Source organism: Columba livia, chromosome 1, assembly GCF_036013475.1.
Source record: "Columba livia isolate bColLiv1 breed racing homer chromosome 1, bColLiv1.pat.W.v2, whole genome shotgun sequence".
Taxonomy (NCBI): Eukaryota; Metazoa; Chordata; class Aves; order Columbiformes; family Columbidae; genus Columba; species Columba livia.
Window position 1 is genome coordinate 153,246,471 of NC_088602.1, and position 25,007 is coordinate 153,271,477.

The 25,007-nt window shown below is 38.5% G+C and overlaps 1 protein-coding gene across 4 annotated transcripts in view; it reads left to right on the plus strand.

The window, feature by feature from the left end:
• The window catches only part of RFX4 (regulatory factor X4), a 94,071-nt gene that overhangs the window by 48,849 nt on the left and 20,215 nt on the right, over positions 1-25,007 (plus strand). For 2 of the 4 annotated variants that reach the window (XM_021294678.2, XM_065039246.1), the window contains 10 exons: positions 2,465-2,678; positions 3,591-3,668; positions 5,495-5,658; positions 8,012-8,112; positions 9,893-9,951; positions 11,631-11,775; positions 15,055-15,149; positions 16,653-16,770; positions 21,013-21,132; positions 22,439-22,600. In XM_021294678.2, the coding sequence (XP_021150353.1) occupies positions 2,465-2,678; positions 3,591-3,668; positions 5,495-5,658; positions 8,012-8,112; positions 9,893-9,951; positions 11,631-11,775; positions 15,055-15,149; positions 16,653-16,770; positions 21,013-21,132; positions 22,439-22,600 (1,256 nt within the window). The remainder of the gene's footprint in view (positions 1-2,464; positions 2,679-3,590; positions 3,669-5,494; positions 5,659-8,011; positions 8,113-9,892; positions 9,952-11,630; positions 11,776-15,054; positions 15,150-16,652; positions 16,771-21,012; positions 21,133-22,438; positions 22,601-25,007) is intronic. The other 2 variants (XM_065039237.1, XM_065039255.1) reach the window with 1 other exon arrangement.

The window sequence follows — 25,007 nt, forward strand, 5'->3', positions numbered from 1 at the left end:
CATGGTATGAAGGGAATTTGACTTATTTTTTTAAAGGAGTACTGCAGATAATGGATCTATGAGAGGAGAAAACATTCCACTGTTTACCACAAAATAATTATGCAGTCTGTGCATTATTCTTTTGCAGATCAAACTTTCCAACTCTGTTTATTGAGTTAAGTTGTGATTTTTTTCTAATAGAAATACAGAAAAGTGCTTGGAGAAGAATCTTTATAAGGTGCACGAGTGAATTTTTGCCATTTGGGATGGGTTTTCTGGAAAAATTTTGGCTTTAATTTGGCTATTGCTGTCTATATGATTTTGAAGATACTCAGAAAACTCTTTTATGTAGTTTACTGCCAAGTGAAATATACAAGAAATTAAATAATGCACGGTGAAATTCTGCTACATTTTCTAGGCTTCAGTTCATTTTTATCTGGAATTTATTTAAGAGGGAGCTTGGTATGAGAGACTGACCCCTGCTTAAGTTATGCAAACCTTCAGTCCATCTAGAACACTTGCAGTCCTGCCTGATGTGACATTTTCCCTCCTCCCCACACTTTCCTCAGTGATTTATGGTGCCAACTCCCTGCAGCATTTCCTTTAGGTTTCCTCAGCCCCAGACATGCTGCACAGAACGTATGTGAGCTTTATGGCTTTTAAGTGCAGTGCATGCGTGACAGCTGCTAGAGACCAAACCAGGGACTTGGACTGCAAGATGGCTTTGTTACCATTCAAGCTGAAGAGACAAACTTCTACAGCTGGTGTTATAACCACTGTTTTAGCACAAACCTGCCATTAGTTGCCTGAAACAGTATAGGATTGATCTGGAGCCTGGTTTTTAGTGTGGAATATACATTTTGGCCTAAGTGCTGATGGGCAGATTTGAAGCAGATACTGTGACTTTCTAAAATATTGAAGCTAGGAAATCTGTGTCAGCTTAATGTTTTAATGAATCTAAGGTGGATTATTCAATATTGAGCTCAGGATAGTTTTTACTTTTAATGGCCAACATGTAACGTCCTCAGAGTGCCTGGCAAGGGAGCCACATACTACAAGTTTGCTACAACTCCCCAGGCCTCCTCTCACCCCATCTGTGCTGGTGGACAAGATTAGGGCTTCCAGCTCTTTGCCACCACTTTCTGCTGGATATTAGGACTTGCATTGATCTGTGGGTGAATGACTGAGAGTGAAAAAAAAGGAAAAAATATCACCTGAGTCAGTGTAAACTACCATCACTCAGATGCTACTCTCACTCATTTAATAAATGACCTTTGTAAAACCAGCTGATTTTGCCTTAAGCGATCTTGAGTCTATTCAGGTGAACAGATCTGCTGTCAGCACTGTGAAATCAGTAACTGTTTGAGAAGTAACAAAAACATCCAGAGATGGCAACCTCTCCTGCCATCGTAGTGGGATTCAGTGTCTCATCATGCTCTGACAGGCTTTTGAAAGGCTGTAAGTAGAGAACTAGAAAATCCTTGAAAATTCCCTCTAGGAAAGTAGGGTGATATCAAAAATATATAAGCAAAATAATTTTTGTTGCCTTTTTAAGAACTTTGCGTGATGGCTTGGTGGTGTCTACAGCTGAGAAACCGAAATAAAAGTTGGCAAATTATGGAAGGAACGCTACTTTGATGCAAGAATTAGACAGGATAATCAGTGCCTCCACTAACACATATAATAAAGCTAAATTGTAGCACAAACTTGTGCCACTAGGCCACCAATCCACTTTTGTAGCACAGCCGCACTGTGTAACTCCCACTGTGGTCTGCATAGAGTTACAGGGTTGTGTAGTGCCCTTTGCTGATTTAAGCCCAGTGCTGATGCTAAGTTACGAAGCAAATAATTCTGAACTGTACATTTCCTACCATTCGTTGCTTTCCAGCACAAGCCTTTTCCCCACTCTCTTTTCATTGAAGTGTTTTCAATTTTTGAAGCATTTCTGAACAATGCATTTGCAATAAAAACTCGTGCTTGTCAAGGATCAAACCAGCCCCCAACAGTCTGAGAATCAGGGAGCTGAAGTAACAACAGAAGGGCCAGTCCAGAGGGTCTGTACTTCGGCTTATTGCAAAACTAAAGGGGCAGCTGCACAGCAGAGCTCTGCCAACGAGTAGCTTTAGGATGCTGTTTGTTTGGTTGGTTGGTTTGGTTTGGTTGTTGGGGGGTTTTTTGTTTGTTTTTGTTTTGTTTTTTAATATAAGAAAAAAAAAATGGAAGTCCACTATTTTACTGCCCTGCCATAGAGTAAGCTTTATTAACTCTGAAGAGATCTACTTTTACCAGAAGGAATGAAAATTGGAAGCCCAATATATTACCCAATATTCTGCTACTGAATCAATGCTTGTTAATAATATATAAAGTATTGCACAGTTTGTTTTGCTGCAGAAAGTATTTGCATTATCAGTTTATCTTACCTCCCCCTCTTCTTTTTAAATTTTCAAACAGTATGCTTTATAAAATATACATCTCTGTGTATCAGGTACCATTATTATGGAATTGCAGTGAAAGAAAATTCCCAGTATTATGATGTGATGTATTCTAAAAAAGGAGCAGCCTGGGTCAACGAAACAGGGAAAAAAGAAGTAACCAAACAGACAGTGGCGTATTCACCACGATCCAAATTGGGAACATTACTGCCAGAGTTTCCAAATGTCAAAGATCTAAATCTGCCAGCCAGTCTGCCAGAGGAGAAGGTAACACTTTGCAAATCTTTTCTCAGCTTCTTGTTTTGTGGGTTTTTATGTTTTGGTGGTGTTTTGGTTGTGTTTTTTGGTTTTGTTTTTTTGTTTGTTTGCTTGGGGTTTTTTTTTGGTCCCTGCTCTGAATGAAAGCCTCATCTAAAATACAAAACCTTTAAATGAGAGTGAGTTTAATAATGCTATTATTTTATTTATGAGGGTCTTAATTACTTTATGTAATAGGAAGAAGTATCTTCCCTTAGAATAGGCAGCTGACACTCGCTGCTGTACAACATTACTGAAGCCCATGCACAGTTTTTTTCTAAAGTTACATTACATACAGCAGGTGAGGTTTGAGCGTAACAGTTTTAAAATATTACAGCTCTTCAATCTGTGAACACATTTGATGGCAAACTGGAAAACAGTTCTCATGCTTTCTTGAGCATTTCTTATCCTGCTACATTAGAAATGAAGAGAATCCTCTCTGCACATATGACAAAAGTGCTCTGGCTGCTTTTAGCTGAGCTCGCTAGTTTTCTAATGCTATTCATATGTGTAGTATCAATGTAAAGTGGACAAAAGAATCGGGTTTTATAGTTCTTTATGTCCTAATGAGGGCCACATTCTTATCTTTCATCTCACCGAGGCTTTTTGCTCCTCCTACTTTTGAAGTAAGAGGAATTTTGAAGAATCCCCATTGACATAGAAAAATTCATGAATTCAAAGGAAGAATTTACTTCTAAGAAGAAAGCTCATCTTTAAGCTAATCTAACAAATCTAACTAGATTCTGATTTAGTTATTTTTGTAATTGTGCATAGGTAAGAAGAAAAAACTTACTTTTTGGTGCTCAATATTCTGACAGTTTTAAAAGCACATTTCTTAAAGTAGAATGATCTTTTGTGTGTCTACCTCTCATTCTTTTTCAGGTTTCTACCTTTATTATGATGTATAGAACTCACTGTCAGAGAATACTCGACACTGTAATAAGAGCAAACTTTGATGAGGTATGGTTGGAAACTACAGTTGTAGTTTAATGATATATAGGGTATTGATAGATCCAAGAGCTTATTTTGAATGTGATATTACAAACTTATGGGTTTGTGGTGGCCAATAATAATGAACAATAGCTGTACTTGAGTACATAATATGTGAGCGATAGAATTAAATCTCAGAACACTGTGCAAGTTAGAGGAATGAAAGCAATGGAAATTTTTTGTCTTTCCTTTCTCCAGCAAGAGTAAGGCAGCAATATCCCCTTACAAGATAGTGGACAATTCAGTTCTTACAACTCAAGAAGTGTGTCCGTCACCACTTTTCTAAGCTTTGAGCTGGGACTGAGTTCTGTTTGAAGGAATTTCTCTGGGTGTTCAGCATAAACACAGGACAGGTGCCACAGTCAAAATGGTGGGTTTTGTTGGTCTATTAGGAAAGGTGCAGGGCAGCTGGGGGCTCAGCAGCCTCCCAGACATCCCAGAAAGCTGTAGCTGGAGTCCCCAGTTGCTCAACTGTACTGCAGTGCAGCGCTGAACACATGCTCTGCTCAGCAGTGGATACAATCCATTGGAGATGGGTACAATCCATTAGAGATGGATAAGGTTTGTACCTCCTGCAGTCTGAGGGGTTTCTGGCAGTGCATGCAGACAGCTTTATGATTAGAGCTGAAAAACAAAACATTACTGGAATGCAAGCAGTTTTATATTACATGTGGGAAAGGCCTCCAGTCCAGGAAAACAAATCTGACCATAGAGATGCTGAGGGCCTAATTCAAGTATGACATCCAGGTCCTGGAAAAAATCAAAGGAAATTGGGTCTTTTGACGCTGTCTTCTGAACAATGGCAAGAAACTCTCTGCTTTATTTCCTTACCCAGTTTAATTCTCACACTCTTCTGCTTTAAAGCTGAGGCTCTTTTAAGTCATTGCAACAAGTTGAGATGTTTCCATGTGAGAGAAATATGTGACACAAATCCAGGGACTTTTGCTGGATAAGTCTCAGAATACTTTCTTAGGAGGCGGACATTATATTTTGTTAGGGAGTCTGTTTGTCAGGATCAATGGTGGTGAAGGGGCAGAGCAGCAACAGTATATAAATGGCAAATATTCTTTACTGCCCCAGGTGTCGTTACTTATTTCAGTACCAATTGTGTGCAAAAGGTTATAACTGATGAATGCTGGTGTTCTGACCCCTGTAGCACTGATCACATTCCCTTAATTAGACCTTCATTTCCTAAATTAAAAATTTCAGAGGTATATTTTGCTGTGTCTGAAATCACCTCCCTATTTTCTTTTTTTTTGCCTTTCTCCATTCTTTCTTCTATTTCCTTCATAGTGAAGGAAAGAAGAAATCCAAAAGTGTAGTGGTTCTTTCCCAAATAAAGATGGGGAATGGTATACTGATCCCTGTAAGCCACGCGCTATCCTCCTATCCCTCCCTACACCAAGCCCTAGGCCGCATCCTTTTGTATACAGGGACAGAGAGCAAAGAGAGAGAAAAAGGCTTGACATGTGGAAGCCACAGAGTCACACTCACCAGCCATTGATGGAAGGTAAAAAATAGGGTGGTACCCATGAGCGTGTCTACTGTAGTAACATAAAGACACCCTGTTACCAACTCAGAGTGTCTCGTTGCCCTTTGATTGATTACACCACTGTGGCTGTGTTATAGTATAAGCCTGTCTGGTTAAGGAATATGCGTTGCCTGTGTTATGCAGCATCAGTCCAGCTCTGGGGCTGAAATGAATACTATGTAAGAAGGGTCATTGAAGAAAAAATGGTACTTGTGGCCTTTGATCATCTTTGTTTAAACATTCCTGTTTTTTCTTGTGATTGCAGGTTCAAAGTTTTCTTCTGCACTTTTGGCAAGGGATGCCTCCTCATATGCTGCCTGTATTGGGTTCTTCAACTGTAGTGAATATAGTGGGAGTTTGTGATTCAATTCTGTACAAAGCAATTTCTGGAGTTTTGATGCCAACGGTACTACAAGCATTACCTGACAGGTCAGTGTAGCTGGCAGCACTGACCACTTTTAGCTCAGCTGTCTTTGTTACATGTCTTCAAGAATGGCACAGGTTCACAAAAAGCTACTTGCTGCTTGAGTTTAAATCACAGTGTCAATTCAAGGGGGTCAAAGAGCTGCATGTTCCTGAAGAAGTGTTCAGATTTTAACAAGGCTTGTATTGAAAAAAAAAAAAAAAAAAAAGTTTTTTTTTGTGTGATAAAGGATACCACCTTCTTTTTGGTTTATTAACATCAAGCTGGTAGTCATGTCCTGACTTTCAGGTAATGTCACAAATCTGCAGGCTGCAGAGTGCCACACTGTCTTCTGAAAATTTCAGGCACTTTTCTGCTAGCCTGGGATAACAGTGTAACAGTGTTCTGAATTATAACGACAAAAGGAGCTGGCCTGGCTGCTCTGTTTGTGAATAGTCATAGGCATATTCAGATACTGAAACCTAAGCATTTGTCTCTGTTTACACTCTTGGACCCCAATTGTTATTCTGCTTGCCAGGGATGTAAAACACAAAGATCATACTTGTGAAGTCTTGGACAAGCTGGTTTGATTGAAATGTTATCTTATGAAGAGCAGATGCATGCTTATTTTAGGAACACTTTATTATTATTGTTATTATTATTATTAAGTATTCGCCTACTTTGTTTCAAAGCTAAATTCACTTTTCCATTCCATGTGGTAGATCTCAGTTGTTCTTTTCTTACCTGGAGCTCATCTGAGTCCAAAAAGTCTTATTTAATAGATGAAGCAGGTCAGATATCAGTATTTCACAGCAAAAAGTGTAATCACTGAATGCAGCCACCCTGTTTCCCCCTTTGATTTTCCTAAGATGAGCATCATCTAAATATATGAGTACATCTTCATTATTATTTGATTGATGCTTTCCTGAGATTGAGTAATTCATTAAGAATATTGTTCTAGGAGTTTATTATTAGTGCTGTATGTTTGGCCATTAAGATTTTGAAGCTGTTCTAATTATGACAAATGTTTTCAAGATGTTCTGCTCCCCTGTGCAGACTCTATGACTGCTAAAGTACAGCCAAAGTATTTCCACAAGAAACCTGTTAGAAGCATGGGCTTTCCTTGATAAGACACGTACATTTTTACAGGCTTTGCCCTTCACCCCTCCCAATCTATTTCATTGGAAGGATTAAACAGAACAGCAGTCCTTTTCTCAAGCTGCTTAGTTCTTTCATAGCAAATAAGGAGAGACTTGAGTGTGAATATGGACTTTTGTAATGCATATAAAGGGCCAGATTGTGGCTATTAAGCCATAGCCTGCACTGGAGGGGGTGAAGAAGGGTCTCATTGCAATGGAAGCTCCTGAAGAAAATCTTGCTGACTCAGCCAGAACCCTCTGAGGTACTTCCTGGGAACAAACATTGTCTGTCCAGAAAAGCCACGTTTTCGTGGGTGCAGGAGTCATCATTCATTCCCTGTCATGTTGGGTGTCTGCATGGAGCACAGCAGGCCTGTGGCTGTGTTTATTTTACCTGCTCCGTTCTCAGTGCAGCATCTTAGGAGTGCAAACAGAATAAGCTGTCTGGTTGAAAGAGGGAAAGTTCCTTGCATCTTCCCTGTCTTTCTCATTTCTGTGTCTGGAGTATTGCTCCATGCAGTGCAGCTCAGTCTGTCAGAACCAACTATTGGAGTCCCCTGAACAACACCCTGCAACTTTTCCTGGAAATGGCCATTTTATACTGATCAATGCCAAGAAGAATCTGCTCACCAAGTTTAGCAGGAAATGATGGAGCCCTCAGGAAAGGGTAGTAAAGGGGAAACAGAGAAATCTCACTTGACTAGGGAAGTTCCTGTCCTGTGCAGAGCTAAACAAGCAGGTCGTGCTCTGCCCCTGCTTCTCCACCTGTGTGGGCTTGGCCTGGAAATTCCTCTCCACCATCATCACCCACTCACTGCCTGCAGCACATATGGTTGGTGCACATCCCTGTGTACATCTGTATACATGTGGGTACAGCTGAGCTGAAATCAGAAGCTTGCTCTATTGTGTTCTTTAAACAGTTCTGATTTTACGTTCTTGTGTTTGTACAGAGTGGGAATGATTTTATTTCAAGCTAAGAATACCGTTTGTAAGTATCAAAGCAGTGCAGTACAGAGACTTTCATTCTTTGTCAGGTTTTGAACCCTCACATGGTGATGTGTTTTCCTTTTCCTGCAAACATAGTCAGAAGTTTATCTTCATGCCTACAAACTCAAATATGCCAGCAAGTCTGCATAATAGTGAGTTGTAAATAACTGACTCATAGTATTTACATGTTCACAGATTTTATAGATTAAAGCACAGAGTAAACATGTTCTGATAGACTGATTTCTCTTTTCAGTTTGACACAGGTGATCCGAAAGTTTGCAAAGCAACTGGATGAGTGGCTGAAAGTAGCTCTCCATGATTTACCAGAAAACCTACGAAATATCAAATTTGAATGTATGTATTTCCCAATCTCTCTCCTATTAACCTGGAATGCATACGGTGTTTATTGAGTACAAATTAACTGGAAGTGAGGCTAATGTTCTCTTAACAACGGCCAGCATTATAAATATTGTATTCGCTTACAATCTCCACTTGTTCATGAGAACCAATTTTATTTAGAGAAATGAGGCACTGCTCAAAATGAGAAGAATTGTCTTTCTTTTCTTGTGGATTCTGATAAGAAATTAATTTTGTTGATAGTAAGCAAACATTAGGGATGATATTAGGCAAAGGAAATTATTAAACAAGCCTTTGGCTAGCACAATTTGAATACAGCTTTGAGGCCCTTGCTCAAAAAAAGTGCCAGAGTTAAAAATGAAGGAGATCAAATTACCCTGTCGCCACAGGAAAGGGCACTAGTCCTTTTCAGACATGCTTTGTAGATGCCTGCAGTGCACATCACCTATTGATAAAGTCTGCTTTATTTCACGGCTCTCAATTCTTTGCCTTTCATGAGCACTAAATTCCACACCACAAAGTTAAAGAAGAAGAAAAAAAAACTAATTTAGGAGAAGGATTAACTATTTTGATCAGCATGGAAAATTAGGTGTATATTTTACTAAGAACAGTCAGGATATAAATTGGAGCAACTCATTTTAGCTTTTTTGTGTTATTTACTAATTTATTTTTGAAGTTACACAGAGTTGGAAGTGAAAATATGCTTTATCACATATTTTTCAGTTCAAAAATGTCGAGAATCTGCAACAGCAAAATATTTTCTGATCTTATAGGGAAAAAGGAGATAGACACTGTATTTTCTAGTCATTCTCAACCTGTACTCTTTAACTGCCTCTGTGTACAGTGCAGAGGGAAAACCTACTCTGTGGCCATGTCTAAGGCCTGTCTGGATAGATCTGCAAGTCTTTGGTGATTCTAATATAAGGAAAAACTTGAGTGCATCCCACCTTTTACGTGAGCCTTTGTTGCTCCTGCAACTGTTTCCTCCCTATCAGAATTTGTGATAGTGTGCACAGCAAATGGAGGTACTGAGAGGAGTAACTGCAAGCCTTGGTCAGGTTTGTAGTTGCCAAGTCACAGATTTCAGACAAAAGATGCACAAACCAACATTTTAAAATCCAAGTATAGGAAGTACCTTAATACAAAGTCCATATTGTTTTGAAATAGCTAAAATAGGACCAGAGAACTGGCAAGTGCCTCCAGGGCCATCTTACTCCATAGCATATTCATACATCTCTTTTAGAAACTTTGACCAAATTCTACCCGAAACTGATTTTAGCTCCTACTAGTCCAGTCAGAAGACTCCAACAAATTTTGTTTGCATTAAGTTGCTAAGTAGCAACCTTTTCTAATTTCCATGCATAATGTAGCTATCATTATTTTATGTCCACTGGTTCTTGCACCAACATTTTTCTTTCTATTAAGTAGTTCTTTCTAGTCTTCAGTTCCTTTGTGTACCAAGAGAAAATTTGCTATGCTGAACAAGTGAAGCTCTTCCATTGTCCTCCACATTTCTCTTGTCATCTCATTATTCACAGCATCTATAAATCACTGCTTGTAATATGCCTCTGTAAAACCGATTGAGCATCCAGATGTAAGGTTTTAGGTCAAGGTTTAAAGTAAGTTAAAACTAGGCTATTTGAAGGAACTTTATGTAGCCACAATTGTATACAGGAAACTGGATATATTTTTTTGTTCTTATTTTAATTTAATATTTTTAGAAATATTTTTCTTTATTTCAAACAATATGTAAATATTTATTTTTTCTTTTCTGCAGTGTCCAGAAGATTCTCACAAATACTCCGGCGACAGACATCACTAAATCATCTCTGCCAAGTAAATATTTCAGTTACCCAAGTTTGCTGAATGCAATTTTTACTAACTTTTCAAATAATTTTATGGATTGGCAGGCTAGATTTTACCCAAAGAGGAAGAGATCATGTTAAAAGTTTGTCTCCAACATTTATTGTGCCCATCTTTACAAAATCAAAAAGTAATCAGCAAAAAAAAAACTTTTCTAGATAACTCACAACCCCTGATCTTTCAATTTAGTGGGGAACTTTTATCAAACAAAATTGTTACTTGATTTGAAGAGATGGTTCATTTCAATGAAATACAGGAGAGCCATTCCTATGACTTCAGAGTGGTTTGTCTCAGGACCATTACAAAGCAAGAAAAATTTCTATATACCTGACAAAAAAAATCCAATTCTAATTGTGTATTTAAATCAAATGCAGATTAGTAAAACTCAAAATGGTTTAACCACTGGGGTTTTAAATAGAAATATTCTTGCAACCATAGCAAGTGAATATAAAAACTACTCTGAAGTGTTTGTTTTTCATCAGTTTGTTTAGATCACAATTACTTATCAAAAATTCATGAGACCAAATTCTGCGTAGTATAAAAAGGGGAAGGATGCATCGAGTTCATTAACATTTCACCTACGTATTGGAGCAAACAGTTTGTTTTCCCTGTCACACTGAAAGCTCCACTTTTGGAAGGCGTATCCTACACCCCAGGTTAATCCTTTGAGTGGTGAAGCCCACAGGAAGAAGCTCTGGGGGAGCTCTGCAAGGTGTAGATTTCTTCCTCCATTATTTTAGTGGTGGAGGCAAAGTTGCCAGTGTTGCCTTTCCTCAAACATGGTGGGTCATCACTGAACTTTGGAGGTCTATAGGGATTCAGAGGAAATCAAGATACAGAGACAACAACGTTCTGCATTGGACTTAGGATCAAATAGTTTACTTACATGAAGGACTCTTCAAATGTATCATTTCCTTGGGGAAGCTGATAACCTTAGCCTGGGTTATCATCTCTGCTTAACTTATAGAGATCTGGTGTATATTATATGACCATGATCTTCTGTCAATCCGTTTTCTATCAGCCCATGTTCCCCTTTCAACAGCAGACCCCATCTCAGCCGGCCAGGAAGCAGATCTGATGTGAAGGCAAATGAGCTCTAAGTTTTTCATGTGGCTGAGGGAAGAAGGAGAGTCTTCACAGTTTGGGAGGGGGGAGGGTACAAACCTGACTGGGGTTTGTTCAGTTTTGGCCTAGTTTTTCTTGTCGCTTTTTGGTTTTGAACTGAAGTTGATCAAGATGGCGCATAGATGAGGTTTTTTAAGGACGTGGTTTAGTTCTAGAGTTAGGTTATGGTTGGACTCAATGATCTTGATGGTCTCTTCCAACTGGAATGATTCTATGATTCTAAGAAAACCAACGGAGCTGTTAGAGGTGGAGGAACCTAGCAATGTCATTGCCAGATTAGGGTTGCTCATTGGGGTTTGTGGTGGGTGCAAGCAAAATATTTACAGCTGGTTAAAGTAGGCAAAAAGACTTGGGAGTTCTCTGTGATTAGAGCGCCCTGTAACATCCATAAGACATCAAGCTGGTGGGTGGGGGTCCATGAGGAGAATCAACTTAGTGAGCCTAGCTAAGGAAGCGTAAAAGGGGATAAAGCCTATTTTTTAACCTAATAAACCATGAACTAATGAATAGATTGGATTGGATTACAGGCATCAAGAACGGTGATCCACAGTGCGGACATCACATTTCAAATGCTGGAGGACTGGAGGAATGTGGATCTGAATAGTATTACCAAACAAACCCTCTATACTATGGAGGACTCACGGGAGGAACACAGAAAGCTCATCATACAGTGTAAGAGCAGAACCCTCAAATAAAGCCAGGTGAACTTGGTTTCCTGCTGGAAAACAAGCTCAGTGAAAGTAACACTGTTTTTGTAGCCAGTGGTTTGCTTGGAGGCTTAAGATAAATATAGAGACCTTTATCAAAATATAAAGCAAAGCCCTGTAAAGGTCTAATGTTTTGAGGCATAGATCTGGGCACTCTTCCATTATGAGTTTCATTCTAATAACCAGAATAGCCAATGGTACAAAACTTGCACCCAGATTCAGGAGGATTTTTTTCCATGAACTTGAGCAAAATGAATCTATGAGTTAACCATTGAATCTGATAAAATCCAGCCTCTGCTGCTGTAGAATTGCAGGAGAGTTGTCTTTTGAATGGCTTTGACACTAAAGTGGCTGTGTAGTTGAGTTCCTTTAAAACTTTTCTTTATAAAAAGTTCAATTTTACACAGTGTTTTCATAAGCAAGGTCATTTGATGGGATAAGCTTTTATCCTGAACTTTCATGAGGAAATAGAAATCCCGTATTAAACAAACTTATTGGCTAATTTAGATTCTGCCAAGTATAGTGAGGGGCATTAACTGAAAAGTGACTTTGTAGATGTTGGCAAATTGGTTTTAGAGTCACAGATCTTTTGTAAATATAAAATTTAACTTACGTTGTCCAGCAAGTTTTCATGGTTGTAAGCTTAGGTATAACCCTAAGCACACTGAGTTTGTCCCAGGGTGACCAGCTTTGTCTTTAGCATCATTCATAACCTCACTTCCCTGTGAACCAACCTGTTGTATTGCCATCTCTCTCCTGAGGAGGACCAGTCATCTTTTATCCAGAACCAGCCTTAACGGGGAGCAACCTGGGCAACCAGTTGTGGGAGCCCTGCAAGGGTAGGTTTGCCAGTGGGGTCACTCTTTCAGTGAGTGGCTGGGAAGAGGAGGGGTGACACCTTAGCATGTACACTGGACCCTTCAAGGTTGACTTTGGCACTTGTCCCATCCTGTTAACACTAAAAGTCTTCTCCCCAGTTTAGGGACAGGCCTTGCATTCTCTGTTAGCTCTGTTTTCCAGTGAGATGTGCTTGGTACTCTTTCTTCTCCTTCTTAACCCTTGATTTTTTTCCTGACATGGCCCTCTTCCCTTTTGAGGAGATAGAAACTTGACATGGTGGCAGGGAGGGTAGGACATAGGGAGACTGGAGACCAGAATATGGTACATCCTTCCATCATCTGTTATGTTTTCAATGTCTACCCAATGTCATCCCACTGGGCGAAAAGACAAAGTTCTCAAAGTTATAATCCCTAGTAGCAGCAACAGTTTTGGTTCTCATTCAGAAAATTCCTATTATTCAGGAAAGCTCTTTCTATATGTGTTAACTATTTAAATATAAATGTAAGTGTAACCAAATCAAATGGTATTTTCCTGAATACTGATGGATTTGAACAGTTTTTTACATATTTTAGGCACATAAAGTCCACTAAGCAATTACCCAGAAATGGTAATGTAACATGGATGTTCATAATGAGATGGGATTTCACTAAGAGTTGCAGATATGTGTAGATATTATTCTAGAATTGAGACTCCCCCCCTCCATCTTTGATGTTTATTTTACTTAGCTGAAGATCTTAGAAAAGATCATACTCTATATGACTCATATTACATGGAATTAAGGCCTGCTTTCACATTTTTTGTATTATTAACCAAAAAAGTATAATTTCTAGCTACTGTAACTGGGAAAAAGTGTTTATTAGCTTATAAGAAAGCTTAGAGAAAAATCATTTGGTATAAGACAAGCTCTTTCCTGCTCTGCTATGATAGCTGTCTCTGACATGGTTTCTTCTTTATTCCTTCTTTCTCAGTTCCTGTTGCAGTATTTTTAACAGTCACTACAGGCCAAATAGTTACTTTTCTCAAACAGGTTGTTGTACACAGTTGAATTGCTCCAGTAGCAAAGCAGGCAACTGATTTTTCCACTCTTGTTCCCCTCTTTGCACAGCATATGAATTACTTCATCTGTTGTATCAGGCAGTTTTCGTCCAGCCAAATACTTGGGTAAGGAGACAACATTTAGATTCCTCTGTGATCCTGTTCTGAAAAAAGGGAAGTTGCCCATTCAGTGAAACAAGATAAGGGTGACTCAAATATAATTATTTCCCTTCTTCCCCAGCTAGTGTTTCTGATCTATCCAGCCTTTGCAAGTCTAAACTAAACAAAGTTAAAGTCAGGTGTGAAGCAAATGCATTCCTGCTTGTCTTCCTGATCCAACTTAGAGACCAGGGAGCTTGTTCTTTGCTTTATTCTCAGCCTCTCTGGCTCACTTCTCTAGCTGTCACCTCTGAGATTTGCCTCCTCCACCTCCCTCACTGTCTTTGCTATTGTGGGAAATTCCTTCCTCCTGTTATTTATAATTAAGCAGAAATGGAAATGCATAGAGCATTGAGATCATCCTGTAGCACAGCAGGTAGAAAGTATCTTTCTTCTTGACCTATTTGGCCTTTTATTTCAGCTGAGTTGAAGAACAGTTTCTTAAGGTGTCAAAGTGCATGATTCTTTGTTTTCCAGTCATTGATTCTCATAAACAAACTACAGACTTGCAATTTTAAGATCTGCAGTTGAATGACTTGCTTTTACTCTCTGTATTAAAATATGAATATGTGTATTTGGGAGAAGTTTAAAAGTATTCAGTCTGCTTTTGAAAGCTCTTCTTGGTAAATTCAGTGCATTGGTAGCAATGTGTTTTGAATAAGCAGAAGTTTATGGAAATTCTTTGTGTGTGTGTGTCTGGCATTGCAAATAGATGATTTGCAGCAGCTAAATCATGTTTTTGCAACTAAAGCATTATACAGATGAGAGCCCTGTCAGCAATACTCATCCTTTTGGTGCTTAGAACATTCTTTATGCACTTCTAAATCAATTTTATGCACACCCTTTTTCATCACCAGGATCAAGGCCTACCTTCACACTCTTTGTAGAGAACACCATGAATGTTTCTCTTCTGGGCACACCAGACAGCTGAAGCTTAAATCAAATGACGAATTTTAAACAACAGTTCCTGATTTGCTCACATTAAAATACAACTTCCAATGACTCTATCACTTTTAGTAGAAAGGAAATAAAAGACCAAGCAAACTTATTGGATCAGCACCAGGGAAGATGTATTTGTTATAGCTAAACAATCTGTTATAAAAACCACAGCAAACTTGTGACGTTATTGGCAGCTTTTTACGTTTTGTTTCTCTTTTGTCTGAAATGTAACCCGAGTACTGAGGTGGGCTATGTTTTCTTTGTCTGCCAGTGTATCGGGAGTTTGATCACCTTCTAGAGGAACAGTCCCCCATTGAGTCGTACATCGAGTGGCTGGATTCCATGGTGGACAGATGTGTTGTGAAGGTTGGTAAGCAGGAGTAAGGACCTGGGTCACTGATGTGCAGTATGAGCTCTATTCAGCCCACAGATTTCTAGCAAAAAAAAGAAAAATAAAAAATCAAACCAAAACAACAAAGAAGACAAACATTGGTAATAAGCACGAGTAAAGCAGCAGTGGGCAACATCTTACCAGTTTTCATGCTCAATTTGAGAACTGCTCACACTCAGGATTCTGCTTTATTCTGGTTTTGTCTGTTCTGTCCCAAAAGATGGTATTCACAAATGGAACACGGTTGAGTTTTCCAGTCAAATCAATACTTCAAGGGTGTGGAAAGATGAGTTCAGACTCATCCTAACTACATAGTGCAAATAAAAAGCACTATCTAGTCTGGCCTTTTAAGATTTTAATGAAAAGGATATTTAGGTTAGTTAATTCATTTGTGTATGTTCAATTTTAAGGATGAAAGTCTACATTACCATTCAGTCAAGGATACATTTATGTTGCCTTTTGAGCTGACTTGGGAGACCGAGGCTTGTATTTTTATTTTGATTTAAGTGTGTGCAGAAACCTACTAACAAATATTTTAAAAACACTTTCAAAAGTGATTAGGTATCGCCATGATTTTACATAGAGTGTGAAACTGGATGACTATTTTAACTTCTGTCACTAACTATATTTTGTATTCTAATAGAACATCCGATTAGAATTTAAACTCTTCATTCCAGCTGTCAGAACTGAGAAATAATTTTTTAAAAATAGTGCCTGCCCCTCTGCTGCAAAAGATCCATACACAAAACAACAGATACTTCCCCAGATTACTTGAAATGTATTGACTGTTTTGGGGAACTTCTCTTTTAGTCAGTGGAATGCAATTTGAAGTTCAGACCTCAACTGTTAATATTCATGAAGAACCTGACATGAATTTTATTAGCTGATTGGCTGAACCTAATTCTTAGACTCACATATGGCTATAGTAAATACATTTCTGAAGACTTGATGCCTAAAGTGTACTTTCTGGAAAGTATTTTTGCTAGTAAAATAATTATGTGTATTAACAAAAACAAAAAAATGTGAAGGAACAAAAACAATTATATTCAATAGTAAACTTTAATTGAAATACTAATATAAATTTTCAGTGTAGATCAAGTGTTCTTGGTTATAAATTGTTTCCTTGGCCAAGAAGCAAGAATGAACATGTAAGTAACTAGGTTAAGATGAAGATCAGGGCAATTTTTTGGCAGTCCTTTCACCATTTATAAAGGAAATTCAGCCTTGGTGTTGAATAGTACTTTATGTCTTCCTCTTTCTGAAGGCTGTATATAGTTACAAGTTGGCTTCCTGTGTAAGGTTGTTTTCCTGTTTGTTTGTTTTAAAAAAAAATTTTGAGTGTATATTTCCATGTGAATATAATGGTAACTAGTTTTTCAGTATGTATGTATATAAAAGATGGATATGTGCATCATTCAGCTGTATCAGGTGGTAGAAATAAAAGTTTCTCCATGTCACATGTATCTTCTTTCTTGCAGGTAGCTGCCAAGAGACAAGGCTCTTTGAAGAAAGTAGCTCAGCAGTTCCTCCTGATGTGGTCCTGTTTTGGCACTCGAGTGATTCGAGACATGACTTTGCACAGTGCACCCAGCTTTGGTACTTTAATTTTCATAGAATCATATTATAGAATCATAGAATAGCTTGGGTCAGAAGGGACCTTCAAAAGTCATCTAGTCCAACCCCCTGCCATGAGCAGGGACATCTTCAGTTTCTGCAGGGTGGAGTTTTCCCTGCTCAGGTACAGCTCCAGCAGAGGCAGGAGGAGCCTTCAGGTTTTCAAAAGGGAGAATGATACCAAAACCATATTCCCATCCCATCAGGCAGAAGCCTGAACTATCTCTATCTTGTTTCCCTCAAAATGTCCGAATCATAATTTTTATTAATGATGCTACTCTGTCACTGCAAGACCATTTAACACTTTGTTAATGAATCAGAGTTGAGCAAGTTCCAAAAAAATGAACCTTGAACGTAAACAGCTCCAAGCTAGATGATAGAAACTCTCCAGTGCTTAAGGGTTCCTTCTAGCTTTTCAGAATAATGTATGCATTTAAGTGAGTTCTATGGAGAGAAACAAAGACTGATTTACTGTTCTAAATATTTATATCCATATGCTTTTGTTTTTAACTGAGGTTAAAAGCTTTGCATCTTTACTGCATTGGAATTGTTTCTGTGGACTGATTTTTTTACCACTTCAAGCGATATATATACTCAGATGATCACAGTGTATTTTTTTTAAAAAAAAGTAAAATAATGTGTTAAATGATGGGATCTTTACTATATATGGGACAGAACATTTTTATCTTTGAAAAATGTGATAAAGAAATTTGATTGGAGGAAGCTGGAATACCTGGCGCTGGACTGAATAGCACAGAGATTTGATTATCCAAAGATTTAAAGTTTGGTGGCATGGGCAGGTGGAAGAAAAAGCTCCTCTCTCTCACTCCCTCTCCTGCTCCCTTTTTCTCTCTGCCTCCCTCCCTCCTTCCCATCTATGCATATCAAAGGCACAGTTGGTGGCAGTGTTTGGGTAATGCATCCAGTGTACAAAGTAACTAATTAGTAATAGGAGCTCCATGGTTTTCCCCAGATCTGGAAATCTCACTGTTGTTTTGCTACTTACACATAATTGCTGTATCTGTTAATGGCTGCTGATACTTACTATACGTTAGCTGGGTAATCATTACTATGATTTCTGTTAACTCATGAAAATTAGAGCCAAATTCTATTTGTTGTTTCAACTAGTCTCTTGAATGACTTCTTACCTCTTCCTAAAGAAGTGTATGGTTTACTACCTACAGCTGGATCCTTTTCAGTACTTACAGATATACTTGAAAGAACCAAACAATATCATGTGAAAAACAGTAGCTTGCCAACACAGAATAAATTATTGTACATTGTGCTGAATAGCTATCCACTGCGTAGTTGAAATGCATGCCCTGATATTGGTTTCCCTCTATAGCTTACATTTCATTCAACTCATTTAAAAAATGTAAAAATATTGCATTCATTCAGTACCAACAACTTGTTTGTCTAGCGTCTTTCACGCAAATTCTGGGCTCAAAAACTCTGTATAGAGTTTAAAAATACACAGTGGGAGAAATAATAGGAGAGGAAGAGAGAAATTCAAAAGAGTGACAAGGGCACTGGAGTGTTTTTAAATGCTGCATTCAGTATTGCCAACCTCAAGTCTTCAAAATAAAACATTAGACCCCCCAAAAACAAAGACATTTTTTTAAAGTAGCAAATCTTGGGTTCTTGTTTGCTTGCTAGCACCATAGTGTTTAGAGTTCACACTACCAAATATTTTTATGAAACTTACAAATGAGTTTCTTTTTTTTTTTTAAATTAAGGCTGAGCAAGGGTTTTGATGGGAAACAGTGAATACCCTGAGCTTTGTACCACCACATGAAGTTTGCCAGCGTTTAGGCCTGTTTTTCTTACTTTGGAAATACTTATCAATAGTAACTACACTAAAGTCAATAGACGCTTCCCTATGAAAAACTGTAATCAGAAGAAGAGTGAGTATTTTGTGGAAATTCTTGATAATCTAGATTTTCACTGGGGAAATCCTAGGTCAGGAAGAAGGTGATCAGCCAGGTCTGCTGCCTTTATTGCACTGTTGAATTAAATAGTATTTTATTTAACAAGACCTTGAGCCTAAAATATTTCTAAAACCAAATTCTCTGCAGTAGTTCAGTGAAGGACTCCACTATTTACCCTCGAAAGGCTGGGGAAACTTGTTCCCATTTTGGTTTACATAGATATGTGAAACAAATGAAAAACTCGATGTTCCAGGTTCACCAGCAGCCAAATATTTCCTCTCCATAGCAAAGGTGTTGCAACCATGTACGTCCCTTTTCTGTGCTGCCTTGCCCAAGAACACAAAGGCGTGTGTTCACCTCCCAGTGTGTGTGCTCAGCTCATATCAGTGATGCCAGAAGCCATGCAGGCATGGAGTGAGAGAATTAAACACAAAGACTATCCAGGTCACAAAGAAAAAGAATGTGCTCAGAGTCACTTTGAAAGCTGAATTGCCAGCTAGAGTTGTATAAGGATGTAGGGTCTTTCAAACCACTTCTTCTGCCCCTCAATGCTATGTTTAAGTACAGAAGTTGGAGTAGGGGTAGTTGTGCTTTGCTGTGATAAATCTGGTATCCCAAGATGAACCTAACTTTTCTGCGAACAAACCAATCATGAAATTCAATTGAATTTGAAACTTCTTGCATCTTTTTTTCCCATGGAAGAATTTTTCCTCAAAATGTAGTAGTGGAATTTCAAAAGCAACACATCTATGTGAGGCTTTTTTTTTTGTCTGGCAGTAGTTGATCCCTGTTTTCCTCTCAACTGGTGATCTTTCTCTGGTTTAAGCCAGCTGCTGGACTGGCCATTATTTTAACCTGACTGCATTTGCACTTGCCAGAGTTATTTAGTGACTGATACGAATAGGTTTTAAATATTCCATGCAAGTCTAAATAAACATAGGAGCTTTTTTAAAAAACATTGTATGATCAAATCCTGTCTGGAGCTATTACAGATGCTCTGTGTCATGGAGTCTATTGCATATACTGACCAAAGTTCATCCTAATACTTGTCAATCTTCCCCTGCAGATGAATGTTATTACTTTCATTAGGACACTACACAGTGTCTAATTTTCCCCTGAAATGCATCCATGCTCTTTTCTTATGTATCTGGTTTTTGTGGCTATATGTGCTCTGTATGTGCTTCCTCTATAGAGGAAGCATATAAATCAGAGGATGATATAAATCACCAATGGCAGAACTTATAACACCATGCTATTAAAGTTCATTTCCATTACTATAGTCCATAGTGTTACCCAGTTCTTCCTCTTAACAACATTAGTAAGTGCTCCATCTTTAATCAAATCTTACTTGAGAATTTGTGGCAGATAGCTATCCATATAGCCTCCTTTTACTATTAACTTTCAAAGTCCTTTTTGACTCCATCACCCAGATTTTCTTTTCTCCATACTCTTCCCTTAAGCCCTCTAGTTCTTTAGCCCTTAAGTTTTTCACATCCCTGTCATGACAGTATAAGAGGTAGTATCAAGCGCATCTTCAGAGGTAAGCACAGGAACAGGCCAAATGTTTTGCTACTGACATGGTTCAAACTGATAATTAGGAAAAGATTGTGTAGTAGTTTTTCTGCTACGCTATGTTTTCCTGATTATCAGTTTGAACCGTATGAATGTATGACAGAACAAAGCTTTGGCACAAGTCTTACTCTTTAAGACATTTGCAGTTGCTGCGAATGTCTCTGTGGTTGGTATTTAATGGATGTTTCATCCAGCCCAGGCAAAGCTCTGGAGATACACCTTCAGGAGACTCAAAAGGTTGTTTCTACCTTCCTGTTGGTTAGTCTCTCATTTCCTTGTTCAATGACACAGGTCACTCAGATAATTCATAACAGGATGTGTCACTAATGCAGCCAATTCAGGATTCTAACTCTGGCAGGAACTTATATCTGTTCCTTTAGATAAAAGGAAATGATTCCACTGTAGTGTAATTGTCTAAATTGTTCAGTACTAATGTAGGAGGAGAAAACTTCATTAGGTCCCAGCTCTCAGCTAGGCAGCCTCCTTGCACCTTAAACCACAGTAACTGGTCATACAAGCCTGCATAAATCCAGGAGTCAACAGAGTTTGCTAGTCCTCAGTTTTACTTTGACCTCTCTTGCCTTGAGTAAGAGAGACCCTTCAGTGGCAGTAGTCTATGGAGGCAGTCCTACTCAGTACTGTTTGTGTTGAATACCATAATCATTGGCTTAATGAGTGTATTGAGACAGTTAATGGCTTTTTTGTTTGTTCACTTTATTACCAGGGTCTTTTCACCTTATTCACTTGATGTTCGATGACTATGTATTGTACCTGCTAGAATCACTCCATTGTCAGGAGAGAGCTAATGAGCTAATGAGGGCAATGAAAGGAGAAGGAAGCACAGGTGAGTTTGTTCTTTCATTCATCTTTCGTTGTTTTATTCCACTGGATTCACTGTTTTCTGTGTTATGACATTTCTTTATCTTCTTCTAACTCAATGAGGCTTATCTAGGAGTTAATTTTTAAGTTTTTCAGTTCCATCATGATTTTAAATAAGTCATTTGTGAGAGGGGGCATTCCTGGTTAACATGTTCTGAAAGAGGCCTGCCTGCTTCATGATGTAACTCTTGGATGTCTGAAACACCAAACTTGGTGTTTCAGTAAGAGATTTTTGCGCGAAACCCTTTACCTTAGTTAATCTGTTTTAGCCACCATTGTGTTTCAGTGGACCCAGTCTTGATTCTTGGTTCTCTCTCACCCTGGTTTAATAGCAAATAAATTCACTGATATTAGTAGATTTGTGCAACCCTAAATAAAAGGGAGAGATAGAGTAAGTGAACAAACACAAAAATCAAAGCTGTTATTTCAGGTACGCTTTTGTTCTGAGTGCCCGTACAGAAGCAGATTCTGAGTCCCCCTCCACTCTACACTGACTTGCCAGAAGAGAAGCAGGCAGAGATTGCCTTCAGTCTCCCTCTGCTTAGGGCAGCCCCTTTTAACGAATGGTTCTCAGTGATCTTTTTTCCTTGAATCTCCCATTAATTTTGGGAAGTTAAACCCCTCTGTCACCTTTGAAAAGTTCCATTATTTATTTTAGATGTGGCTTAAATTGTCCCTCTGTAGATTTATAGGAAAAAGATTATTTCTGCAATTAGGATAATATCTTCTATGTGTTGAAAGATCTGGATTGAATTCATTGCCCTGCCATAGGCTCTTGTTTTTTTGATGAAGTTGCTTATCCTTGTATACTTTCCGCATACCTTTAGCAGTGAGGACTATCCAGAGTGTCATCCTCTTTAGTCAATGAAGAAATGTCATAACCAAAAGCCACTGGAATCCCCTGGAGATTCCTGTTTCTTTCCAACATCTCTAGAAGGAGTTAGGAGTGCCTGACTTGGACTAGACTCATAATTTTAGGTATCTAATTGTATATTACAGGAACATAAGCCTTAATCTGTCTATGCACAGGTTTCCTGTCTATACAACAGGAAAAACAGCACTGTTCTTTAAGAGGTCTTATGAAGGTACATTAAAGGTTGTAATGCTGGATGTTACAGAAGTACTTCTTTCAAAGATTTCTGATTCTTGCTATGCATTTTTTGAAATACAACCTGCAGAATTTAACTTCTTCCATTGATTTTTTTTTTTTTTCTCAGTGTTCCCTTTCTCTACCTTTAGCTAAGTTTGATGATTTTTCTCTCGTCCTACAGCAGAAGTACAAGAAGAAATTATTCTGAGTGAACCAGCTCCTCCAACTCCCTCCCCAGTGCCATTCTCCCCAGCTAAATCTGCCACCTCAGTGGAAATGCCCTCTGCACCCTCACCCATCAGCAATCAGTCCCCAGAGTATGGTGGGATAACAGCTACAACAGGTAGGTAGGCTTACAGCAACTGGATCTGCTTGAAGATGGTTTTTGCACTTAGTCACCTGAAATTGATCCTAAGAACATGATGTGCTGGCTTTCAAGGGATGAGAACCCTTCCCAAAAAGAAATCTGTTCAAAATATCACTTATGTCTTCTCACTGTATCCAAACATGACATGCAATCTAATAGAGAAAAGATATGATGTCTGGATGTTTTATACTTCAAGGAAATGTGCCAGATATTTTAAGGTTTAGTGAGGTTTTCAAAATCCTGAACCACTAGCGGTTCTGGAATCCCTAGTGGGTAAAATGGGAATTGTGTATCTTTAAACATATCTGAGACCCAAATATGTTTAAACAGCTGTGCAAGTTTCTCTTGGAAATGTTTTAAACCTCATTGATTACTTTCATCTTTCAGTGTTAGAGACTAAGAATTACATGTCTGAAGCCTATTTTCAGCTGTATAGTGTTATTATGGCAACTCATGAGACTGTATTCTCATGGGCCCAGCGACTAAAAAATCTGTGCTTTAAGGTATTCAGCTTGTGGGTAGGACTGACAGAAAACAATAAGCACAAAACTGGCTTCTTTTTTCATCTGTATAAATGGACAACTGTCCTCTGTACTCGGATGGGAAACTTACTCATTACCTTTCTGATGCGGGCGGAACAGTCTGTCTGTATGATCAGAAGACAGTGTTTTCTTGACTCCTGGAAAAAAAGGCAGAAACGTGAATGACTTTCAGAAGGCCTTCTAGACAGTGAAATTCCAGCTTTGATGCTCCATAGTGAAAAGGCTGTATAATCAGAATGTGGAAACTATCACTTTTGTGATATACTAAAAAAGTTACAAAACCTTCTTGAAAGAATGTCAGAAAGTGATGGTTTACCACACTGGAGAATTTGGCAGTGGCTAAAGGACTAATAAATCTTTCTGACAAATGTTTTTCATGTTTTCAAAGGCATCAACGGGAAAACACAACGCATGATTGTGGTGGAAAGAGATTTAAGAACATTGGTCCCCGCATAAAAACTTAAGGTTTTCTCGCTGTTGGAGACACTAGCACATTTAGGAGGGAAATAGGAGGGTATTAGCCCCAGAACAGTTAGACAAAAGACATAATTCTAGACATGGCAGGTGAGCTCACTGCTTTAGATCAGGCAATGCTGGAGGTTGTGTATATGCTTGAGTCTTGTTGAAACTTTGATTGTGTGGGCAGCTTGATCTGTAGACATCATGACCCAACGGGATCATTGTGATGTTATAACCAGAACTCAGTGTGATACAGAACTGTACCCAGAAGTAAAAGACAGAAAAGTAAGGAACTGTGTGCTCTCTGATGGTGTTGACAGGAATGGAGATTTGACGGACTTGTGTTTGGGGTGCAGAGACTGTAACTCTATGTGACTGTCATAACTATTCACCCAAAGCTTATTCCATACTTATGTAATAGCCTATTTGTCAGCTATCTGAGATTCCACCTTCTGCTTACGTGACTTAGGTACTTGGCTTAGACACAGATCTGGGCAAGCCTGGGAAATGCATGGATCTTGTATATCCCTCCTGAATCCCACCTGTAACGCAAGGGAACGGACTCATCTAAACATTATCAATGCAATTCCTTTTTAATCCATGTTGTTTATGATAGTCTTTTTTATTCTATCCCTCTAATTTTTTTAATGTCCTGGTAAGTCCGAGGTCTGCTAGTGTGAAGTCTCAAGCCAAAAACAGGATCATTTAGGAACAATGGTTGAAGTATCTGCTCCCACAGTACAGGCAGTAGATTATGATGTAGTTGTTCCTGTAGCAGAACTTAAGCAAGAAAAAGATTTCTGAATTTTTTAGTTGTTCCCCCCCCCCCTCCGATTTTAATTTTTAGGTTGTTTTAAAAACTTTTGTTTGGTTGATCTGGATTTTTTTCTTACAGTCTGGTGCAGTCTCACTTTTGTGATTGTGAAAATAGTTTCTGTCTAGCATAAGCCACATTCGCCAATGCAAGCAGTGGTCTGGTTAAGATTAAGTACGTATGTAGTAATTTCCTGGTGTTAATTTGGGCAATTAGTAATACCTCCACTTCCCACACTGATCATGTAGATGAACTGATTTTAGTTTGTTCACCATTACACTATGGAATGCAAGGTTCATTTACACAGAGTAATACAAAATAGCAACCCTGCTTCAGCCCTGCTGAAGATGTATTCCATTTTTCAAACTATTCCATATACAGATTTGTGACATTAATATATGGGATATTTTGGAACAGGTAACTCTGTTCTGGAGATAAACACTAAAAGTATATTGTATTGATTTTCTGATGTGTCGTTTATGAGGTAAATGTGAAACTAGGCAAATGCTTTGCAAATCTTGAGAATTAGTTCCATTGGTTACCACTAGCTCTCAGTTCCCCAGTTTAA